General features: G+C 46.2%; 1 protein-coding gene across 5 annotated transcripts in view; it reads right to left on the bottom strand.

Moving 5' to 3' along the window:
- The window catches only part of LOC116937906 (triple functional domain protein), a 197,184-nt gene that overhangs the window by 37,401 nt on the left and 134,789 nt on the right, over positions 1-24,994 (bottom strand). For 4 of the 5 annotated variants that reach the window (XM_032945036.2, XM_032945050.2, XM_032945044.2 and 1 more), the window contains exons 37-39: positions 6,909-7,053; positions 4,364-4,535; positions 2,186-2,356 (exon numbers count right to left, since the gene is read on the bottom strand). In XM_032945036.2, the coding sequence (XP_032800927.2) occupies positions 2,186-2,356; positions 4,364-4,535; positions 6,909-7,053 (488 nt within the window). Of the gene's footprint in view, positions 1-23; positions 1,048-2,185; positions 2,357-4,363; positions 4,536-6,908; positions 7,054-24,994 lie in introns of those variants that run through there. The other variant, XM_076060162.1, reaches the window with a different exon arrangement.

The following is a 24,994-nucleotide window of genomic DNA, read 5'->3' as shown; positions in this document are numbered from 1 at the left end:
GCGGAGCTCGCGGTGTGCACGGCGGCATGATAGAACGGGGTGGTAGGGATAGCCATCCGTGCGGCAGCGCACCGACAGGACACTACGCTAAGGCAGCGGGCAGGATCTATGGGGTATGCGCTTCGTGCGCAGAGCCAACACAGGACCCCAAACGAGTAAAAAGTGGTGAAAATTATAAATGATTGGGCGTTTAGTTTAATACTGAAATACACGCCTCTCCGAATCGTTCATTGTACCTGCCTCAATCGACCCTGCGATAGATTTACAAGACATACGTTAGCTAACCGTAAAAAGATCACGAATAAAAAAACCCGACATCACCAAATTTCTCATTGACGTGCTATTTATATATGTTGAACTCCTTTGTTGAACTTCTTTTGCACCGTACGTAGCCAACCGTGCTCATCGGGGGTGCTATATCCATAAATGATATACAAAACCGGAAAGATCCCTTAGAACACAACGTACAGGGGGTGAGGACCCCGATATGACCGCGATTACATTCACTCACGAGCACGAATGTGAGTCGGTATTTTTTTTTCGGCGAGCATGAGCCGCAGAGGCCGCCCATGCAAAGCACGTGTCAAATTGTATCCCGAACATCAAGGCCTGCGGTGTACGCCGCCCCCAACCATTTGAAGACTGTGGCTTCGATAACGGTGGAGCGAGGCCACTTGCGGCACAATGGTAATTTCTGTTTTGCAAAACTCACATTAGAAGTGTCGCGCAAAAAATGCCTATTGTTCTTTTTGGGGGTTCAAGGGTGTTAGGGCCAAAAGTGTCAGCACGTACATGTATTTCCAATTAGGCTGATACCTATTTTTGTTTTACAAGCTATTGCGCATAATAAAATGTCGAGTCTTTTAGGGTACTTAATACTCAAGAGAGAGAGAGAAACTTGAGCTTCGCTACAACGATAATGCCATTGCCCGGAGGGAAAGTGGACAGTGGATAGGTGCTGGTGAGGGTAAGGGTGGGGGGGGGGGGGATTGCTATTGCAGCTTGTGGGGAGGGATAAAAGATCTAAGGATCACGACAAAAGGAAAACTAATGGAATGGGAACAAAAAAAAAGAAAAAATAATGTTAACATAACAAACCAGCAGCTGTGCATGCTGCTCAGATGCACAGGCACGTACGTGTATACGCGCGCGCAAAAGAGCGTTTTTATTGCAACCGACAGCGACATAAGCTGTTTCAGAGTTAGCGAGTGTCGTGTGTTTTGATAAGCAGCGATTAATGCGAGCAAGGCACGGAGGCTACACTTTGAAAGCAATGTTGGTAATCGCGCAAGAGGGCTGGCTCTCTTATAACAATGGCACCATACAACACGAGCAGCGGCGGGTGGGTTGGCAAGTAAGCGGTCAATGGCACGCAGGGCAGGGATGGAGGAGCAGCTCAGCCGTCGGTGAGGGGTTGGTGTGCAGCGGCCACAGTAGGTGTGCTATGTGCTCAGCGGAAAGCGGTCAACAGTTGCCAAGGTGTTCTGCGACGCCGAACAACGGTGGTGTCATATTGCCAAGTGCCGAGCGGGAAACCGTGCTCACCTCGTCGCACACGGCAAGATTTCTCTAAAGCAAGAGCTGGAGAGTGCGCGGTGAGCGTTTGGAGCGTGAAGTTGTCGCGAGGCGTGGCCGAAGGCTGGTGAGCGTTCAAGTGCGAACCGCACTCACCTTTTCGTCGTCGACGGCGCAGGTGAGGCTGGCAAGCGGTAAGCTTAACGCTCGATCCACCCGTGTGTTTTTTTTTTTTTACAAAAGCGACACGGAGTGGTCAAAGGGCAATTCGATCGTCGCCCGACTGAACCAGCGGTTTACTGCGAACCATGCCGCGAGACAATTGAGCAATCCCGGAGCAGAATTGGTTGAAATGGATGTGACGCAATTCCTTGGACATCACTCCCCGAGAGATCGAGCGCTTTCCTCGAGACGAGGCATCGGGCCTGATAAGACGCCATATAGTCATCTCCGATTGGCACGTTGACAAGGCAACGCACCCTTATCGTGCCGTGGACATTTGCGAGCAAGGGTCACGGCGCGATGATGGAGCGAAGTTCACGGCGACGGTCACTCCGCGAGTCGCTCTGTGTAAAAGACACGTGTGGACCGGGCTCAACCGGTGAGCGGGAAGGAGCAAGCGTGGGCGGCGTTGAAGCCGTTCGCCAAGCGATGGGCGGGCGGGGCTTACCTTGTCGTCAGCGCGCTCGGCCTGCAGGAGGCTGTGCTGCTGGATCTGCATGGGCGGCGGGAGGGGCAGTACTTCCGCCACCTCCTCACCCTCCTCCTCGCCGCAGCTCTGCATGCCGGACGACGACGACTTGGACAGCGTGCCGCTTCCAGAGCCGTCACGGCGCACGCGCTGCCGCGCACAAACAAAGACAAATGTCCCCCGTATAGCCTAGACAGAAAATGTGGGGCAAGTGCCGTTACCGAGGACCTATGTAGGCTGGCACAGCGCACAAGAAAGTGGTGTGACCAGGAACAGATCCGGATGCCTGTCTCCTCATTGCTCACATTTGCATACTGATGGCTCGTCTGAGGGCATTATGATCAGTGAATGTTTTTAAACGACATCTTAAAACACACCTTTTTAGATTGGCTTTTCATAAGGATGCCATGATTATTATGCTTTGTATTATACTTTTAGTTCATTGTAATGTTACGTCTTTTTTAACGCATTACCCTTATTTTTTATTGTTGATAGTCGCCTTTTATTTGTTGTGCAAAGCACTTTGTAATGCATTTTATGCCCAAATTGTGTATATATGTGAAGTTTGATTTAAGGCTGAGTCGCCCTAGGGGTAGCCCAGGACATCTTCAACGAATCACCATTGATGTTGGCCATGGCCGAGATTAAAATTCAGGATGCTGGATTCATAGCACAGTAGGATGACCACACGCCACCATTACCGAAATGCACACACACCAATAATAACTATAATTATGTAATTTATTTATCCAATAAAACCTTAATACTTTTTTTGGAGGCTTTCTACTTCAAATGTCAATACTTCGTTTTATCGGCAAATGTTTGTGTGAAGATGAAATCCAGAGCATCGAATGAAATCCCACACGTACAGCAGGGTTAACACAATTTTTAAACCCACACGTATAAATCAGCAGCCTTATTGTTGTAGAGCCCTATTACCATCCGAATAGTAAATTTGCCGCTGGGCGAATCACGAAGGTCCGCGCAATTCACCGATTCCAGAGGTGCTCCACAGTACCCGCCAAAATACGCATAACCCTGCGAAGGTTGGATAACGCTCCCATGGAGCCGGCGTGTGTGGCGATTAACACGGGTGACAAACGCGCTCGCCAAGACCCACGGCACAGAACGCCGGAGGCCACAAAAGGGCTACTCCGAACCTCTGGGGAAATCACCAAGGGCGGTGGCAGACGCCCACCTCAATGAATCAATGTCTTATATTCATCTAGGTGTGGGCCCTACTGAAAACGCACCATATTTTTTGTTAAGATCTGGAACATGGTAATCCCACAGGTAAAAAAACTAAATTATAGTTTGGGTTTTACACTATGACACACAAAATAGAGAGCTCAACACATTCGTCAATATTTTTTACGCAGAGACAGAGTGATCTGTTGCAGCAGGGCTGTTAACGTCCATGTTACAGCAGATAGTGTTCCATCATTAGCCCCACTCAGCAGCCACCCGACACGCTTTGGGGTGGTGTTTGTTGTGCAAGGCACTAACAAACACAATGTATGATAACGGTGATGATTTGTTTAACACGTAGGCCTTCCGCGATCAATATTAATCATGATAACGTTTTTTGGGTTCGATCGCGTAAGTGTAAATGTGTCGACAAACCTTAACCAATTGGATGTGTTGTGGTTGGACGTGGGTGTACAGACACGTTAACGCGATCTATCCCAAAACACGTTACCGTGGATGATTTAATTAAAAAAAACAGTACAATTTGAATCCACAAAGCTTCTCAATGAGACTGCATCTCAGGACACTGACGAATGACAAGGATGACGTACCAGTGGTGACGATGACGGCTCAGTATTTTAACGAAGCATCGATTCATCAACTAAAACCGATTCTTATGCTGACAGTACCCGCAATAAATCAGGCGTTTGATAACTGAGAATTTTTTTTATTACGTGTTGTATGCAATTCATTTGAGTGGGCCACTGCGGCCGCACTCTATCATGAAACATATACATTTCAAAGTATGCTTGAATTGCAATCCCGAATCATAACAACTCATTGACCCACAAGGGGGATAATTATTACAGGCCCAATGATGACTTTGATAATGGCAAATGCCCCATCAAGGAGCTTAGTCGTGACTGCTGAACAAAGTCGGCGGGCGACTTGGGCCGAGAATCCCCTCACCTCGTCGTGCGCGTCTTCGAGCGGGGTGGCGGACGATGCGACCAGCGCCCCATCCTCGGTGTCACGCGCCGCCCCCAGGTCCACGCTCTTGCGGCCGCCCTTCTTGTTGTGCTTGTGCGCCGTCAGCTTCTTGGTCTGGTGCGAGCCGGCCTCCGCCTTGCCGCTGCTGAGCCTGCACACATGCCCGTACGCACATTTCCCGTGTAGCCTTTAAATATACTGTTGGGGCAAGTGCTGTTAACGAGCAACTTTGAAGGCCGTCACGGCACACGAGGGGGTGGGTGGCCAATGCCACGCCCGGCTGCCTTTGATTCCCCCATTGCTGCTGTTTACACATCGCACCAGGTACTCATTTGAGGCCGAGTCGACCTAGGGGAGGTCCAGAACTGGTTGAGATAATCGCCGCCGGTTGCGCATGGTGTTGCTGGGTTCGTAGTGCAGCGTGCCAAGCCGCTGTGCCACTGCTCCCCACACACGTGCGCACGCACACGCACGAGCACGAACAGCAGCAAGGGGCACTCGGTGGGGAAGATATACTTTGTAGAATCATGTGATCATTCACTGCAATCCCCCAGAAATGTGACCAATCTGCATTATTTGTATAGTTTTGGTGGCCCCATTAGCCGAAAAGAAATAATAATATAACTTGCATAATTGTTTTAATTATAGAACCAAGAGTGGACGATTTGATGCAGCATTATTGACCAATCCATTCGCCTACATTTTTCACTTAAAAAAAATTAGTGCACAACGTGGGCCCGTTTCCCATTGTATCCTAGCGCGTGGATGTTTCAAACAAGTACTCACCAATCAGCTCATTCAATGCCACTTTTAAGTTATAGTTTCAAATGTTTAAAACTGATGTGGAGCCTCAGATAAACTTTTCACGCAAAGCATCCAGAACTAAAGGGTAGGTCTCTGGGGTAACAAGACTCCCTACAACATGGACCCTTTATAAACTGCACCTCCTTCAAAAAGCCACAGACAATCTCATTGGAAGATAGAAAAACACCCTCATGACCCTTGTAGAAAGCCCCTATTGGCCACAAGATGAGGCCTGATAATAGCTAGCCTAAGAGGCCCTCCTGATCAGGGGCGGAGTCAGGGTGGGGTGACAGGGGTGACATTCTACGTATAAGTGTACGACACTCGGTCTGGCAGACTCCGTGCAACTGCATTGTCAGAGCGTGTCGCCAACCGATGGCGTCTAGTTCAACAGCCTGACTCTCTAATCATTCTTGAAATTAACATTTGTTGAATGTCACCCCGGCCTGAAATCCTGGCTCCGCCCCTGCTCCTAATACTCTTACACCAGAAATCTGAGGCCCACAAGAAGCGGACATCTCCAAGGATAAAGGTCCCATTTGGAACAAAATCAAACCAACACTCCCCGTGATCCTGGTGAAATACATGGGCCGCCAGCACAATGTCCAGCCAACTTGGTCTACCCATTATAATTATTGGTCAATCACTGGCACCCGGAACTGAATAGCAATCTCAGGAACGCACTGCAGTAGTGTTACGACTGTTGCTGCGGCGCCTTCCACCGTCGCTCTCATTACCAATGCTAAACGCGCGTGAGCCGTGTCTGTGTTCGACGCCACAGCACAGCCGCCGCGCCTTTCGCAGCCTTAATATGACAAGGGAAACGCACGCTCACGTGTGCCACGTGTGCTGTGTCTTGCCTTGCCTGAACACGTACAGATAATGTGCTAATGGGCATAAAGCAAAATGCGTCATCATCGTTTAATCTCTTGTTGTTTGTTATATGCACCGCCCTGGGAGTTTATTTCCGGAAAATGCTCGGCGCTAATGTTATTTTATTTCAGCATTTTCTTATCAGTGTTTGCAAAAAGCCTAAGAGCATTTCTATTGTCAGCATCCTATCAAAAGTATCTGAAAGCATGAGGACATGAGTTTATAAAATTTTTTTATCCAATATCTACTCCATAATCATCATTAGCCATTATCAATCTGCAGCTGGATAAAGCCTCCTCCAGCTGACGCCATCTCTCACGGTTATGCGATGCGGCAATCCAGCCAACACCTTCACTTGAGATGAAATCATCGCTCTATCTCACCGATGGACGTCCTCTCAGACGTGTTCCATTTCATGGCTGCTAATCCACCACTACTGTTGATCTTCCGCCACCATCAATTCTCGTGGCATGTTCTGTGACATGTCCTGCCAATGCCCATTACTTCTCCTTTTCTTAATAGTTGAAAGCATATTAAACACTATAAAATGTTTCGAATAATTTGCAAGAAATATACACATGGGCTACACTCAATCTAATCTTCTGAAATGTGGTCATCCAAACAGACCACAGAATATATAATGAAGCAATGCCCGATCCACAAATACGAAAGAGACATCAAAGCGATGATACACTCCGTGATTGTCTGGCTTGACCACCTGAATGTGAGATCGTAATTGTTGCTCTGCATCTCCATCGGCAGACGTACGACAAGAACAAGAAGGCGAGGAGTTGTAAAGGAGAGTAACCCGTCTGAACCCCCCCTTATGCAGGTGTGCCGCGGTTACCTGCGGACAGGACTGGTCAGCCACTTGCGGAGGGTGTTCCCAGGCCTCTTGGGTCCCGGCGAGCTCTGGAGGGGCGGCACCAGGGGGTGGGGATGCAGGGAGCCCGTGGAGGGGCTAGCGTCGCCACTCGACGCCGACAGGGAGTCTACGCACGCAGACGACAAATCCGTGCAGACACAAATGCACGCACACATACACACACACACGTGCCAGACAAACCACATTAACACATGTAGACCCATGCCCAGTGTATACACAGAACATTCGTGTCGCCACGCATAACCGGTAAGAGCCAAAAACTGCTAAGAAAAAACTAATTTCCGTAAATAAAACTTTGTTCAATTGTGAAGTAAGAAAATATTCCCTGGCAGAGGTTCAATGTTTACAGATGAGGACATTCAATGTTGTCGCTTAATTTATGAATGTTTTCCAAAAAAACTAATTAGATTTTTAAAAAAATGCTGAGAAATATTTTGTGGTCGTTTGTTTTCACCTGGCTGTACGCCACCGTCAACAAGAGTGAACGCGCAACTTCTCCCGCGCGTCAGCCGTAAAAACAAGGCCAGGTCACCCATCAAAGAGGACGGCAACGGCCCTAATATTACGACAGTCGAGCCACGGCTAAATATATAATGACCGAGGCAAGGCAGAAATAAATCAGAGCTGTGCAGTGCAAGTTGTTAGAATGAGACGGGCGGCCAAAGAAGACAGCGTGTCCGAGAGAACGACCAGATGCAAGAGCGAGGTGGTGACATCGCAACAATGTGAGGGTTTGTGATGATGGAGCGAGGAGGCCTTCATCGATCAGTGGATAGATCGTGGCTGCTGATGATGATGATGGTCTGACTTGCACCTGTGAAGTGGTTACCCCACCGGCATTAAAGTAAATCTAATATTACCCTCATGAAAGTTTGAGTCTATAGACTGACAAGAGGACGTCTCAAAAAAGTTGCCGTAAAAAATATACATCAATGTATGCCTACCATTAGGTATACCTCTTTAATGTTATGACGATGGTATATCATGGCTTCCATAATTGTCAAAGCTACTTTGTATTTAACAAATTAGTTGGTGATGCTGTGTTGGCAGTGGTACACAAGTATACGTAACAAAAAAGCCCTTTTCTTTATAGAAGAATGGCCACTGCCCAAATTGACTATTTTTTTTGTTTTACTTTTAAGGCCACAGGGTTATTGACAAATGCGTTTCGTTTATTGTTACTTTAAATGTTTACAAATACTTTTCTTCGGATGGACAGCAGAAACAAGACTGTAATCTGAGCTCATTCAACAGCGGTTTGATGATAATCCTGTAACGTTACATCAGTTCAATAAACAATGACCCATAAGAACACTCAGAAAAAACACACTTGGATGGAAGAATCGATTTAGATTCGTGTGCATGTTGAATGCGATTGGTTCTCGTGACTGCTACAGCCAACATAGGTGCTAAAACAAACCACGAAGAAATAACAAGAATCGATTTACAAGACAAAACCTCACAATCCCGAATCGTTCCTGTTAATCGAATTGCGAGGGCCAGCGAATAGTTACAGCGCCAGCCAATGGTGTCACAACACACAGGTATGTTTCTGTCCATACCCCACCCTTTAAAAAGATACTATAAAGACCGTCAATAATGTTAGTCTGGTAGTTGAGAAAGAGGCAAAGAGGCGGATGGAGCATCACCCTTAGAGCCTCCATTGGCAACGCACCACAGGCGAGCAGCGTCTAACGTCAGGCGGCTCAAATTAGTTTCCATTCCTATATTTAAACGCAGTTTGGCTACGCATCATATAAACACAAAGTTCAAACGATTGCACAAACCGGCAGTGTGTGTGCGACGACAACGACGATGACTCAAGAGGCAAAACTAATTCCTCAAAACTTGACTCCAGGACTTGTTCCTAAATGTTTGAAGGAACGGCGGAGACATATTAGGCTCAAAGCGCCAAGCCGAGGCATCACGGGTGACACTAGATAGGGCACATTTCATGGCGTATGGAGGATGACGAACGCGAAAGCTGCAGCTGACCAAGAAGAGTGCACATAAACGCAAGACGATCGAACCATAATGGGCACCTTTTTGTGTTTGTGATACAGCACAACCAGCAGTGCACACGGAAAGATAACAAAATACTGAGCACATTAGTCCATGGCACAGACCCAAAGAGGAAAAAGACTAAATAAGGGTGACATATTAGTCTATGGCCCTCCTTCATGGAAGACACCAGCCATGAACGAGGGCCTAAAGGGCGGGCGCATCCGTCACGGACACAACGACGCACGGTCATGGCACAGACATCTTCACCGCAAGCATTTCTATGATAACTTTAAAGCGTGAGACCTCTCCATCAAGGCTGTGGAAAATTCCGAAGTGGAGAAAACATCTTTGAAATCGACAGTCACCACTGGAGATGAGTGTACGCTGGGCTGTACGTGCCACTTGCTCCATTGGTCCCTTCTCAGAGCGGTGTGGCACCATGCCCACTGGAAATTCAGTTAAGTCTCCAAAGTGACGGGAACCCTGTGGTAATCACTGCTGGGTTTATTACGCAATCCCGAATGTAATTTCTGACTCAATACTTCGACCCCCAGGCGATGCAAAGAATTGGTTATTTGCCAATGGCCACCTTCCCCTGTGACAGCACAAACAAACGGGGGGGGGGGGGGAACAGCAGGGCACACTCGCAAGGTTGAGTCGCTTGGTCAAGAGGGAGACATTGGCACTGCAAAAACGTTGCGAATACATCGGTTCCTGCCTGTACTGGACACAGGCAGGACAGGCGCCATGTGCACTGCTGCCGATGCTTTTGTTTTCATTTCAATGGCTTTCGCTCATGAGCTGTACTTTGTTTTTGCTTTTGTCGATTCGGTGACACACACAACTCGTGTAAATGAGGCCCATCCTGGTTTCTCGAGTTCTCAACTGGTTAAACAACATAAACTTGACGAGCTGTGTGCTGATACACAGTTAATTTACCCCCCGTACATTCGGGATTTGCTGCGCCCCTACGTTTCAACAAGAACACGCAGTTCGACGGGACTTGGATCAGAATCAGAATCGTTATTTAGACTGGAGGAGGAATCTGATAAGGTATGAAGTTCTTTTTCACACATGTCCAGTATGGGCAGGTCAGCAAGTTACAACATAGAAGTGCAAAATAGAGAAACAGGTAAGAAAGTCACTAAATTTATCAAGCTTGAGCAATGCAGCAAAAACAACAAAACAGTCTGAGACCACGCCAACACAGTACCTCAATAAAATTGCACAATACCATTGAACTATAGATACACAATTAAGGATCTCTCCTCTGCATCCCCAGAACAAAGCTCAAGTCTCATGGGCGATCTCTGAGCCTTTACTTCTGTGGCACCCGGACTGTGTGACTCTCTGCCAAAGGCTGTCAGGGAGTCCTGGCTAAAAACATTTCTCTTTCAGAAGGTATCTCCTATTTATAACTTAGCAACTTCTTATCCAAACCGACCCATTGTTCACGGATGTAAACAGCCTTTAGAAATTCATGAAAGGCGCTAAATAAGCTGTAATTATTAATAATGCAACAGCAGCAGTCGGCTATTATTATTTTTACATGTGCCTTTTTATGGGGCAGCGTTTAAATGAGAGAACGCCAGATGTGTGATCAGCGTCAAGGGCACAGTGAGGCATCCTTTCTCGACACGTCGTTCGTGGTGGCGGCAGCCTCTGGAAAAAAAATGTCGAGACTTCTCAACACCTTCTCACGGAGCGTCTTTACCCATTTTTCTAGCTAATCGGAGGTGCGACGGCCATCCTACCCAACTGGGGAGCTGGGGCTTGAATCCAGCCTCTCGCTCAGTGCTGCAATGATGTTTGACCACAGCTTGACAAGGAACTCCAACCTCCTACAGTATTGCACTTCTAAACAGGCATCTGTATCAAAGGCCCCGACCCTGGCCTGGTGTTTGAAGTCTATGTAATATTAAATGTTCCAGCAGAGCCTATGATTTGGCATGCAGCGCACCCAACTGAGAGTGGTATTGGTGCACGTTGTGCACCAATACGCGCTTTAAAAGCTACCAAATGTCTTGGAGGATCAGCCTCTCTTCTCCTCCAGCACCACCTACACCTCGACAAGATTGTAATATTTTAATCATCAGCCATGCCTTTCAAAGTGAATTGCCTCCTTGCTCTAATATTTCCCCTCTTAAAAGCTAAACTAATAATTATTTTACCAGGTAAGGCCCACTGAACTATATAGCTCTTTTTTTATAAACGATCTGGCCACAACTGAAAGATCAACAAAGTGGATTCTCATTTTTCTAAATCGGAGGACCCAAACAAAAATCCACACGACCACGGGGAGAACATGCAAACTCCAAATATACAGGCGTCAGCGTTTGAGCTCAAACCCACGATCTCCTGTATAACATGCAAGGTAGTTAACATCCCGCCACTGCTCATAGGCCCTCCCTACCTCTATGCCAACCCAACCCACAACCCAGGTACCCCCACCCCTGTTTTCCCCTATCGTGAGTGAGACATGAGGCCAGAAAATGTTTAACTGGAAGAAAACCACGATTATCACAAACGCTTCAGGACATCAGAATAACATTTGTAGCTACCTGTATTTTTGTGCATGCATGTATACACATGCACACATACATGTGCACGTGCACACATACATGTGCACGTGCACACACAAACAGTTGGGAGCTGTAGAGTGGTATTTACCGCACTGCACTGTAAAACTGGCGACCTGAGTTTAATTCCCGCTCAGACAACATCGGTGACGAATATCTAAACAGGTCCTGAGACCTTCCCGAGGTCAACTCACCATTAAAATGAGTATCTGTTGCTGTGTGTAAGGTGCAAGCCTTAATAGGTGCATGCGAACGACAACTGTCCTAACCAGCCTGTTGAAGGCTATATAGGGGACCTTTGTGTTCACAAGTCGAATAAGGCTACTGGCTGTAATTGCTACACATGCTTTGCGTGTGTGCGTGGGTTGAGCTGTGTTGTCTGTGTTTATGTCTGTGTGCACAAGCGTATGTGTAATACCGGATAAACGCATTACCTGTGTGTGTGTGTGCCATATAAGTCTATCAATCTACATTTAACTCTACAAATATTTACAGGAACTGCTTGGGCTGGGTCATAATTATGGTATCATGTTGCTTAGCATTGTTGATTTTTTTTTTTACATTCAAATACTACACACACCGATAACAAAACATGCAGTTGTCATTTTGTCATTTTAATCCCAGGCACGGTGGTGCATGCCTGCAATTCAGAGATTTTAGAAGGCAGGGCTTGGTGGATCACAGATTTTATGGGTAAAAGTACCATGCTGTGCAGACCGTTGAATAGGGTCCTCTCGTATGCATAGACTTGGTGTGTTTGGCCAAATATATAAGTTCACAACTTCCTGGAAGAGTCCTAGCACTCGGTGTCGCTCTGCTGAATAATTTCACGACTCATATTCTTGGTTCTTTCGGTAAAGTCACGTAGAAGGGAAACAATAAAATAATAAAAATATAAAACAATAAAATTCTCACAACGTTTCGACTGCAACACAAGCAATCATCATCAGGTGTGAAAACCACAGCAAGAAAATTTGAAAAAGAGTGGCGGTTTTTTTAACGTTAACACCACAGAGAGCGATTTGGCAGTTATTCAGGTGGACGAGTCCATCGATGTTCGGAAAAGAGGAGGGGGAGACGAAAATAATGGATGCGGTCTGAAAGCCATCGTAAGCGTGAACAATCAATTAAGACCCGAAATGGTTTATCAAATCCTTCCAATGATTGCTAAGCCAGAATCCATCTACTCGGTTGAAATTGTCTCTGTGTTTGTATATGTGGATAGCCTCATGAACGAATCTCTCATGGTAGCCAGATGGCTTGCAAAGAACCTCTGTCTTGGAGAAGTCAATGTCATGTGAGCCTACTGAATTATAACAGTGATCTGCCACCGCCGAGGTGTTGGTCCTACCGTGTTTTAGGTCTGCTTTGTGTTCACAAATGCGGTCCGAGACATGTCGTTTGGTTTCTCCAATGTAACCAGTACCACAGAGGCAACTTAGTTTGTAGACGCCAGGGTACTGTATGTCCGGAATCACATCTTTTACAGACGGAACTAGGTCACTGATTTAATGTTATGTGTTGAATCGGACCTGGATCTTGTGTTTATTCAAGATTTTGGAGATCTTTTTTGTGATCCCCGCAATGTAGGGTAAAGTGATGGTTTTTAAAGGCTCAAAAGCGTCCTTCTTCATGGTTGGAGTGATAGCTTTGCGGATTGTGTAGTCGGAGTAACCATTAGCCTTAAGAGCTTGGTGTACGTGCTTGAGTTCACTGACTATGTGTTCCTGGTCGAATATGCATTGGGCTCTATGGTGCAGAGTCTTGATGAGGGAATTCTTCTGGGATGAATGGTGGTGGGAATCCGGTTTCAGGTAAGCATCCGTATGGGTAGCTTTCCTGTAGACAGAGTGGCTCATTTAACCATCAGGTCTCTTTTTTATTAGGACATCCATCTTTTTCGACTTTCATGGTAAACCTGATGGCTGGGTGTATGGAAGTGATGTGGTCGAAGAATTGGTCTAGAGCAGGCCGGCCAAGTGGCCAGATGACAAAAGTGTCATCCACGTACCTCTTCCATAAGGTTGGGCACAGAGTGGCAGTCTGAATGGCGTCAGTCTCAAATTTCTCCATGAAAATGTTGGCTACAACCGGAGATAGGGGGAAGCCCATTGGGGTGCCCTCAGTTTGTTTGTAGAAAGTTCCATTCCAAGTGAAGTATGTATTGGTTAAGCAGTGTCTCACCAGGGTGGGTACCTCAGTGTTTAGTCATTGATGAACCAAGTTTTCAATGAATGTGATGGTGTCAGGTACAGGAACTTTGGTGAATAAGGAAACTACATCAAAACTGGCAAGCAAGTCGTCTGGGGACAGGGAAATACCCGTGATTGTCGATACCAGGTGAGTGAAATTTTGTACCGCAGAGGTGGTTTTTCCAGTGAAAGGCTGCAGGATTTCAGACAGAAAACGAGCCAGTTTGTAGGTGGGGGATTTGATAGTAGAGATGATGGGACGAAGGGGTGTATCTACTTTATGTGTTTTTGGTAAGCCGTATAATCTTGGTCTGGCAGCAGAAGATTTCAACGAGAACTATTTGGTTTCATAAATTAATGCGGTTGAATCAGAAATGATTTTGTTGGTTTGTATGATGAGGCTGTTGGTGGGATCTCTTTTTATTTTGTATAGCTGCCATCGTTGAGTAATTCTTGAATTTTGTTGTTATATTTTATTTTATCCATGATGACATATACAAACACAGAGACAATTTCAACTAAGAAGATGGATTCTGGCTTAGCAATCATTGGAAGGATTTGATAAACCATTTCGGGTCTTAATTGATTGTTCACGCTTACGGTCGCTTTCAGACCGCATCCATTATTTTCGTCTCCCCCCTCCTCTTTTGCGAACATAGATGGACTCGTCCATCTGAAAAACTGCCAAATCGCTCTCCGTGGTGCTAACGTTAAAAAAAACGCCACCTTTTTCAAATTTTCTTGCTGTGGTTTTCACACCTGATGATGATTGCTTGTGTTGCAGTCGAAACGTCGTGAGAATTTTATTGTTTTATATTTTTATTATTTTATTGTTTCCCTTCTACGTGACTTTATCGAAAGAACCAAGAATATGAATCCCTGCAGTCACGAAAGCTTTAAATCAAAATTTCAGGACTGTGAAATGTGACAAAATTGAATCCAGCAACCTGTGTTTGCAGAAAGTGGTAACATCGTAAATCCTTCCTACTGTGATTTTCACAACTTTGAGTAAAATTCCTGGTCATACATACCAGTGGATAATCGTATCTAAACCAGGCCCAGGTCTCACCTGGGTCAATTCAGTGACCAATGCATCCGGTGATGATGATAATTCTACCAGCCTTTTGACATGTAGTGTTGAACTTTATAATTGCTCGTGAAAAACATTTTCTTAAAAAGACCATACATATGCTATTAGAGTTTGTGTTGTTTATGTGCTGAACATGTGCGGTGTATGCATAAACTTAATTTCTACTTGGATGTCCGGTGGCATTTGTTTTTGCAACACGCCTAAGCAACTAAGCTTTGAAGATGTCCTGCGGCTATTAGCTTTGTTTACGTTCAGTCATAAAGCATGTCCACTGTGCCAGCAAGTGATTACTGGGCCTGAGTTCCACAACTTCCAACTAAAATAATTAGGCACAATACGTAAATGTGTCTTTACGGAGATTATCATCTCTGTTCCTGTCTCCTTTTCTAGGGGTGGGGCAGTAAATATTCTAAGTGGAAACAAACGCTGAAGACTGTGCCCACTGAAACCTATAGCCTTAAGTATGACACGTGAATCGTTGTGCAAATCTGTAGGCTGTGATGGATGAGACGTGCGATGCACATGCTGCATGCACACAATACCTGTGCAAGTTTGCATAGGGTGGGCTGGGAATACGAAATCTCACGGTAACACATTGAGAAACAGCGGCCTTAACGAGCGAGACATTTACTTGACTGCAAGGGGGGACAACATTCGTCTTGAGTCTGAAATTCCCCGCCACCACCATCGGGGCAGTGGCACTGTGCGTTCACCACCTGATTCGTACTCAAAAGCCTGCCCTGGTTAATGCTGCGGGTGTACAAAGTGTTTCACAGTGGACGTTAAGAGATGTCGTGACACCTTTCGAAGTAGATTAGACCATTGTGCGCCAGTGTGATGGTCCAATTAGAAAAATTATTAGCAAAATCATTAATTATGAAACTAAGTCACACACGGAAACCATTACCCCTTACTGCAAAAAACTTGGCAGGGCCCTGCTGAAAAAGAGTCTTGGGACTCTGTGCGGCTTTCCTGGGTAAACAAGTGTAATAAATACATGCGTAAAGTTAGCTACAATGGCCTTAAATAAGGAACGCTGAAGCGAGGTGGGAACAAGGTGGGGTCAGCGGGTGGAATTCGTCATCTGACTGAGGATGTAAACAAAGTCATCATCACGGTTGTTGTGTATGTATGGATGTTGAACTTCTTTTGCATCGTACGTCGCCAACCGTGCTAATCGGAGGTGCCACCTCTTAGGTACAAAAAACCAGGACATATCATGGGAATAGGGAGAATATCTCACAATACCATAAGAGGTCAGATCTACTTAAAATAAATCGCGACGTTTCGGGCGCAACACAAGCGTCGTGATTTATTTCATTTTCTACCTACGTGACTTTACCGAAAGAACCAAAGAGTATGGATTCCTGCAGTCACGAAAGCTTCAAATCAAGATTGAGTGGTGTAGTATTATTATTCTGCGACTGACAAAAACCAGGACTTCCAATGCCCCGGGAGGATTGAGAGATTTCCCAGGACAGTGAAATCTCAAAACGAACACGATCCTGGGAAAACCAGGACAGCTGGCAATGCTGAACATTTCTAGATTTAAAGTTTTCGTGACTGCAAGGATCCATACTCTTCGCACACAGCTTAAAGGTCGTTGTCTGAGCGTGGCTGTGTTCCACTCCAGTGCTGTCCTCGAGGCAGCCTGATCCCTTCACCTGATGAAGGCCGCTTGTGTTGTGGCCGAAACGTCGTGATTTTTGTTGTTTTATTATTTACCTACGTGACTTTACCGAATAGAACCAAAGAGAATGCTGAACATCATTAGAATCACGGTCGTTAAAATAATCAGGATGACGACGACCATCTTCCTTGTTGTCGCCAAAACATCTAAATTTTTCAAGAAGAAGTTGGTATGCTTCTGTATATGAATCCTCTGGTATGAATGCTCTACAGATCCACCCTTAAGTGTCGTGTGCAGTCTGTACAGCTGCACCTAGTTCATTACACCGGTTTCCAATTATTCGGTAAATGAATGATCACTGCATCCCAGCCCCTCATTACTCAGCGCGTCCACCGCATAACGTGCTTCCGAAGCGGCTGCTGTTGGTGTATTATTTAGACCCAGTGTGGGAGCATCGCAGACCCCTTGCCACTTTGGTCATCGAAGCTTACGTTATTCCTTGCATAACATTGTTTGTGCTCAGGGGGGTCAGACGCAAAGCCATCGCTCAACAGGAGGCAAGACCTCACATGAGAACAATGTAAAAACAAACAAAAATGTTAATTAATGAATCTTATAGCGATCCCACTGGTCCCAAAAAGAATTGACTCGCACGTTATTTTTCCTTTGACCGTGTCATTTCATTTCCCTTGTTTTGATGCCAACCATAAATGCATGCACGACATAGCATCCATGTATATATTTTTTATGTTTTTCGAACAGCCCGTCCCTGATTTGTACAAAAACAAATAAATCTACATTTTTTTGTAATGGTTATAACATCGTTCGATGACAGTCTCTCAGTAAAATACACAAGTTAAAAATCTAAAAAAAAACACTGGCGACACTATAAATATGTTTTCAACCAACAGCTGCCATTGCAGGGCACCCTGAAAAGCCACCACACATTCTGAAATGTTTCGGCGAAGAGCTTCAGTCGCTTCAATCACGGCCAGATCACACTCGTGATGTGAAATTGAAACAGGCAAAATTAATCTCGCATTTACACGCACTGCATGCTGATGCAAGCAACTAAGCCATTAGCGGTCTGGCAGGGTGGGCTCCTTTAAGCAATTAGGTGATCGTGTTTTCAATGAATAGATTTGGACATTTCTGAAGCGTAAAAAAGCATTCTTAAAACCAAGATAATAAACACTTAACCAAACGACCCGATTTTTGGTCATTTGCAACTTAAAAGACGGAAGGCGATTCGGTAATGACGCGTGTTCAAGAGGGTCACGTTGAGAAGAAGCGACGGGAAAATGTGCCATTTCAGAATGCAAATCCCGTTCTTATGAAGTAATCATTCTTAGCCGCGTGAGGATTCATCATCAGCCATAATATGTTTTCTCCGGCATCAATTAAAGTCCCTCACAACGTAGCAGAATACGTATAAAAATAACAAAAATAAACACACAAACGAGTTACAAGTCGGTGCCCACACACAGATGGTAACCACACGCACGCACAGGACCAAATAATAAGACAGGATCACACACCCCGACCGAATTGCACGACTCTTCTTGGAAGGTGGCAAACTTCCAAATTAACATCTCAAAACTCAAAACTCCAGTTCTGTAAGGTCGCTTAAAATGCCGACGGCGGTTCTATTCGCAATGCCGTCACCACCGCAGTTTATTGATTTCTCCTTACCTGCTGGAGTTTGTCCTTAAAGAGGTGAGCTCAATAAACGACTCTCAGAGCTAGGACCTGGCCTTTAAAGTCCAAGCAATACTTTTCGGACATGTAGATTCATGGTAAAGCCTCGTTAAGTTTGAGAGAAGATGTTTTTTTTTAAATTGCGCTATAACTTTTGAGAATTATAAATTTGCGTGGAATATTAAAAGGTCTTGCTTTAATCGTTCTGAACCTGCACCTGTTTGCAGATATTTGAACTGGCATTAAACTTTTTGGAGTTTATGGACAACTCTCATTTTATACTTTTTTTAGCACGAGCCCTAATTCCACAGCTACTGCTCGTGCTGCAATGAGAACAGATTTTTGTTTCTTTCTCTCTCAACAAATCTGAGCAGCATACACAAAAGTCTGACATTTGGCGGGCATTCGTTAAACCTTTGATTTCCTTGAAGATATAACTACGCTTACAACCATCCACAACACACACTACTCAACCGCAATTAAAATGTAAACAACGGGAAAGTTGATTTTAAATCGGCACCCTATGCATCATGATTTCTGACCCAATTTACATCAGAGCACGGGGACTACGGTCGCACACAGTATCAAATACGGTGGGGCAAAAAAAAAAACACAGTTCAAAACCTGTTGTGCGCGAAGCAAGGGTTGTTATAAAGCCAAAACTAATGGAATAAAACCGCCGTGGCAACTCGGCTACCAAACTGTGTCCCCCTTTGGGGTACTCGGTTTGGAGATGATGATGATGACAACGATGAGCGGGGGGTGCACGACACCCCCATTAGTGAGACAAAACAAGCTTCATCAACACCACCACCGCCACCCAACCAGTCATTCATTCGGGCAGTTGACCAGCTTGCCGACGAAGCACTCAAGCCAGTCTGCGACTCGGTAAGCGCAGAATTAACCGGGCCGCGGGAGATAAAGATACAATGTCACGCAGGCAGCAGAAAAGGAAGGCTTGCTGGATTGGCAGCCAGCATCTGCTGCTGTCAATCGCCCAGCTGCTGCTGCTGCCGCCGCCGCCGCTGCACGCCTCATGGCCTTGACCGAGCCCCGTGAGACTACACCACGGAGCGTAGGGAGCGAGACAGCGAGCGTGCGTGCGTGCGGGAGAGAGCGGGGCGCGTGAAAGCGTGCATCGCGAGGCAGCCCGGCATCACCAATGTGCACGCGCGCGTGTCCATGTGCACACCGGAGGAGTGCCCTGCGCGCGCGCGCGCGCACAGAACACACACAACACACACACACCTCTGCGGAGACAACACAATTGGCCGAGCGCTGAGCGGCAGAAACAGCAGCAGCCGACAGAGTCGTGCGCACGTCCTCTCCTCATTCCGCAAGTCCTCTCGCGCTGACAGGCCGGCGGCGCGAGCTCCCTTGCACGGTCATGCCTGCCCGGCCCGTGCCACCAGCCGCACCCTCTTATAGGAGGACATCACCACATTCCGCTCGCAGCCACACGGAGGCACGCAAGCTACCTGCCATTTTGAGCATGTGCAAGCAATGGGGCGGTGCTCTGGTGGGCGGGAGGAGGCTTGCTACGTGCACTGCAGCTCTTCACCAACACTGCTCCTCCCCCCCCATGCTCCCTCCTCTCCCCCCCCCCACTCTCTCTCTGTCTCCTGCCCCCCACCTCGCCGTCCCCCTCCCAACCCATCCGCCCGCCCGCCCCCCTCTCTCATGACCCCGTGAACAGAATGAAAACCAACACAAACGCTCTTCATGCAAATGCACGGCGGCAGCAACGGATGAAAGAAGGCACAACAACAACAACACGGCCTTCACTCTCAATTTAGATATCACAATGTCTCAAAATAATACAGGAGGTGTCCTCACAAGCACCCTTGTCGCGAACGTGCGCCGCAGGAGCGACCGTACACGGCAGCCCTCGGGGAGGTGACGTTTGGCGGATCGCACGCATTTTGTGCAACTCCCTTCCCGTGGGGGGGTTGAGGTGCCATACACCGGCTCGCCAGTTGAGGTGGCAGAGCAAGTGTGGACTAATATGCATTTATTCCGTTCCATCTGTATGGGACAGAGAGTGTTGCCCCCTCGCACGCGTGGATTTCCTCCAGGTGCTTCGGTTTCCTTCCACATGTGAGCACTCGACAATTGGCCGATATCATCGTCAAGGGGCATAAACCATCACGCGAACTCTGGTCATCCTGCCAGCGGCTGTTGGCTGGCCATCAAACAAAGACGGGCACCGCATCGCGCGCTTTCAGGTGCGCTTCTGCGGCCGTCCACAACTCTCTTCCTTCCTCAATGAGGAAGCCACTGACGCTGTGCACTTTTAAATCAAAGGGATTGAAAACTCATTCCTCCATAGAACTGCGTTTTTCCCGTTTAGTTCCTTGTCCCTTCCGCCGCACCTACGATAAGCACGGTTGGTTACGCACGGTGCGAAAGAAGTTCAACGCACATACACACGCAGAGGAGCGCAGGAAGTTGTGGGGGAATTGGCACCAGCTCGCCGAATGGTTGCTGCCTTCCTTCCTTGCCTCCGAGTCCATCTCCCACTCTCTTCTAAAGCCAGCGAACGCTGTGCGGAGCGTTGCAAGTAAAAGTCTTTTTTTATTACTATTACTATTTAAGGCAGCGTTACTGATAGCGAGATGTGTCTTGTGCCCTGGTTAATGAAAAATATATTATTTATTTAAGCAACCCAAGACATGCCATTACTGAAGCCATCAATCCTAATAAAATCATTACTAAGGCCATATATTTAAAATACTGTTCAAGAATTCATCAATTAAAAACCATTCCATTAATAATACATAAATTAGAACTGTCTCGTTGACACGTCCATCAGATCAAGATGACCATTATAAGGCCACACTTGCAAAAATGGCTCCTATATGGTCAAAAATTACATTTCATGGAACAATTAAAAAAATCTTGGAAATACTCTTAGTAAATTTTCCATATTATCCTGAGTTGTATCTCTATCTTACATGCCATTCTCTGCTTTCCTGCACCGTAGTATGTATTATCAATCTATAACCCAAACTTAAAAAATTCTGAATAATCTGTAAAATGTTCTGGTCACCCTTTGTCCTCATGATCACGTCCCTTCCAGACCATCTCCATTGTTGCAGACATTCTCGCTATACAATCATACGAAAGAGAAACTTTGTAAATCCATATTGAAAAACAACATAATAAAGCAGGATGACTCCATGATTGTTTAAACATGTCTACGGATTTGGCTCACGGTTAAGCTATGGTACACAAACCTGGTCACCGTTCACAAGGACTGTTCAAATATTAAGCATCGAGGCTGCTGTTGGTCTGATCGATTTTCAAGTCAGAGCACCGGTTGCAACACAGCTGTCACTGCCAGTGCTTGATGGCCGAGATCTGATACACACACCACGTGAGTCATGTACTTAAAACGGTTCGATGTTTGCATACGACACAATCTGTACATTTGTTTGAAATGTCACTCTTGTCTGCATTAGAGACAATGTAGATAGCACAGAATAATAGGTGGTAAAGTGCTACACTGACTTAATAATTAGTTACACTCATGTGTCCCAGAATTAAGCTTGAAATGGGCTGTAAATGGGTTGGTTCACTTTAAAAAGCCATCATTTAAATCAATATGCATGTGCGAGTATATAGGTGGATACACACGTGTTTTTCGTATGCATATTGTTGGCATCAGTAGTTTACAATTTGCTTCGCAATCCTGCTGACAATCTGTGTCTGAACACGCCAGGGCAAACATTATCTGAACTGGACCTGGACCTACCACACATGTCGGCTTTGCAAAAAAATGTGCAGCTATCACGACGACACCTCATCATCATGACCGGGCAAACGACGGTGGTCAGGCATTGTGTGATGGCCACAGCAAACGAATACATTCTCTCAGACTCAACAAATTGCTCGCCAAACAGCGCTTGCCCCAAGAGCCTGTTTGGCCAAATGAAAAACCTTTGTTTCTTTGGTATGCGAATGCATGAAAGAAGCCAAACGTGAAAATGTAACGGTGAATTTTCTCAGTGCTCTTTGGTTACTGCGGCGAGCCAGCGATTTTGGGTGATCAGAGCGCTTGGCGTGCCGTCATGAGAATACTTTTACAACGGCGAGTGCTGTACAGTCATCAGGTGATTTTTTTTACGCAAAGCAAATTTCAACACATGAGCCAGTTGTGTACTGGATGAAGCGGTGTGAACGCGCCTGGTGAACTAGTGTGTTACGTATTCATGAACTCACGGTTCATAATTAATGACGTGTCGACGTAACATTTGTCACTTCGTAGAAATATGTCGGTTTGGTTTCCATGTGCACTGTACGCACATTTAATAAAAAAAACGTTCTCATAAAGACGGAGCTGAAATGTTCTGAGGCAACTGGTTGTGCTCCGAATGACAAATATATACTTTCTAACACACAGAAAAAAAAACAGCTTTACATTTCTACACCATTAACAAATAAATAGGAGTGTGTAAAATGTACTCATATTATTCACAACAGATTTCACTTGCGTTTTTGTTAATCCATGGACCCAATTTTACGATCAAAAATATGCTTCACAGAGCAATACCCTTCCCCTCCCCAAGGACTGTACGAAATTGGCGCTCAACTATGATTTAAACGGTCACACCGCTTTCTGCCAAAACTCGCCCTTGTGCGGCAACAAGTGCCTCACGAGGAGCCAAGGCAATCGGGGCGGTAGTGGATAAGGGGCCTCCGCCGCCGCCGTCGCCGCCGCTGCTCACACACCGTCGTCGCCACGGGGCACGGTCCTCGCAGCCAGATGGGGAAACGCGACCCTCCCCCCCCACCCCCGTTCACCCTGTGGGCCCTCACGTTCTACCCCCCCCCCTCACTCCACACCCACCCGCCATTCCCTCCTTCGGGCCAACAATGCTACGCTTATCTTCAACAGTCTAGAGCTGCTCTGGAGCTGCACGGTGGTCACGCTGACCCACAAGTGTTTTCCCGATACAAGTGCGAAAAGCACGGGAATGTTTTGTTTCACTCCCACGCTGAAAATCAGACCACACCCCCGCCACGCGTGGGCGCAGGGCGTAACATAGTAAACGACTCAAAACCTGGGACAGAAGGCGTCCACTGCACATTGGGGCACAAGTGTGTGGAGGTGCACACCTCTTACTCAACAACTTTTGGAGGCAGGGTTGATGGATTGTGCAGACATGGGGCCTGGTGGCATATGACCTTGTGTCTCTGGAAGTCAGTATGTCAAGTCGGTTTTTTCCACCCAAAGTCCGAGTGTTTGTCCTCTCCCATATAATGGATTTTCTCCGGGCAAACCGGTTTTGTCCCATGTGCAGAGAAATGTACAATTGCGGACGGTCAATTTACCAAGCAGCAAGATCCTCTACGCAAATTGAGACTTTCCTGTATTTAAGAATAAGTTTTGCGCAGCTATTAAATGTACACATCTACCAACACTAAACACATTTTAAAGATTTAAAGCTTTCGTGACTGCAGTAATTCATATTCTAAGTTTTTTCGGTAAAGTCACGTTGAAGAGAAACAACAAAATAACAAAATATATATAAAACAATAAAAAATTCTCACGACGTTTCGACCATAACTCAAACGGTCATCATCAGGTGTGTCGGTTTGCATAAATGTATTTTGAAAACGGCATATTTATTTATTTATTTAAAAAAATAATAACGTTTGCGCGTGACGCAAACGTTATTTCAGCGTATAAAAACCAGTGCATCATTAAAACGCCTACCATCATATACACAGTGAGGTGGCCGCAAATAGGCCCGGTTGGAAGTCTTTGGGTACATGACGTTGCTATAGGCCCGGTTGGAAGTCTTTGGGTACATGACGTTGCTTCAGGGTTCTCACCCTGGTGCACAGCCCTTGGGCAAGACGTGGCGGTTCGGCTACTGGTGTAGCCAAACAGGTCCCACACGATGGGTGCAATAGGAATTGGCATGTGAACAAGGGCGTCGTTTGGGGTGGTCGTTTACGTGGGTGTGGGTCGAAATCGGCAAATGTTAAATTGTACAAAGTTTCGAGAAAACTCCATGCGAGGGAGGGGAGAGGGAGTGCCCGAATGAATGAGGTGGGAAAACAGTCAAACGTGTTCGGGTGGTAATGCTGGAGAGAGAGGCGATGGAGAGAAAACAGAGAACGTTTCTGTTGGGATTTTTTGGTATGAAAATCAATCCTGGTGGTGGCTTTTTCCAGCCTTCAAACAAGGTTTGTGTATATGCAGCCCCGTTCCTGTAAAAAAATACAATCTTAACACAAAGCCTCAAGTGCCATGCGGACCTGTTGCATGTCAGAATACAGTTAGTTTATTCTCCTCAGATACTGCCGGCGTTGGCCAAAGAATGCTGAAGAACGTGGCTGCGCTAATTGAGAATTGAGTGCTCCTTTGCACCAAGTCTTCTTCCAATAACTACGCACAAAGTCCTTCCACCCCCCCCCCCACACCGTGTTAAATTATCTATGCAGGGGTACAGCCTGGCAATCTTTTAACTCCTTGGGGAGCCGGCCGTTGCTTATGGGCCAGCGGGGCCTGCGCTTCATCTCTGGAGCAAACTGAACGTCAAAAAAAAAGGAGTCTGGCTTTAGCCGTCCGCCTTCTTAGCAATACGTTCTCAAACAGCAGTCGATAGAAATTCCAACATCCACCTCTCTGATGTCATGGTTCTCAAATTCATATATCTAATTTACAGATAATACACTGTGCTTATTTGATGAATGGTAAAGTAAAAAAGAGAAACTGGGCTATTGAGAAATGTACTGTGCCACTGCTCTCTCCCCCTCACCAATTAAATATTGTATTCATCTGCAAAGGTATTCAATGTACAGCTTCAAAATCGATGACATGTAATAGCCACAGCAAGGAATGG

The sequence above is a fragment of the Petromyzon marinus genome, chromosome 4 (genome assembly GCF_048934315.1).
Source record: "Petromyzon marinus isolate PM22_M1 ecotype Great Lakes invasive population chromosome 4, UKy_Petmar_22M1.pri1.0, whole genome shotgun sequence".
In the NCBI taxonomy this organism is placed as follows: Eukaryota; Metazoa; Chordata; class Hyperoartia; order Petromyzontiformes; family Petromyzontidae; genus Petromyzon; species Petromyzon marinus.
This window is presented reverse-complemented; position numbering and strand designations above follow the sequence as displayed.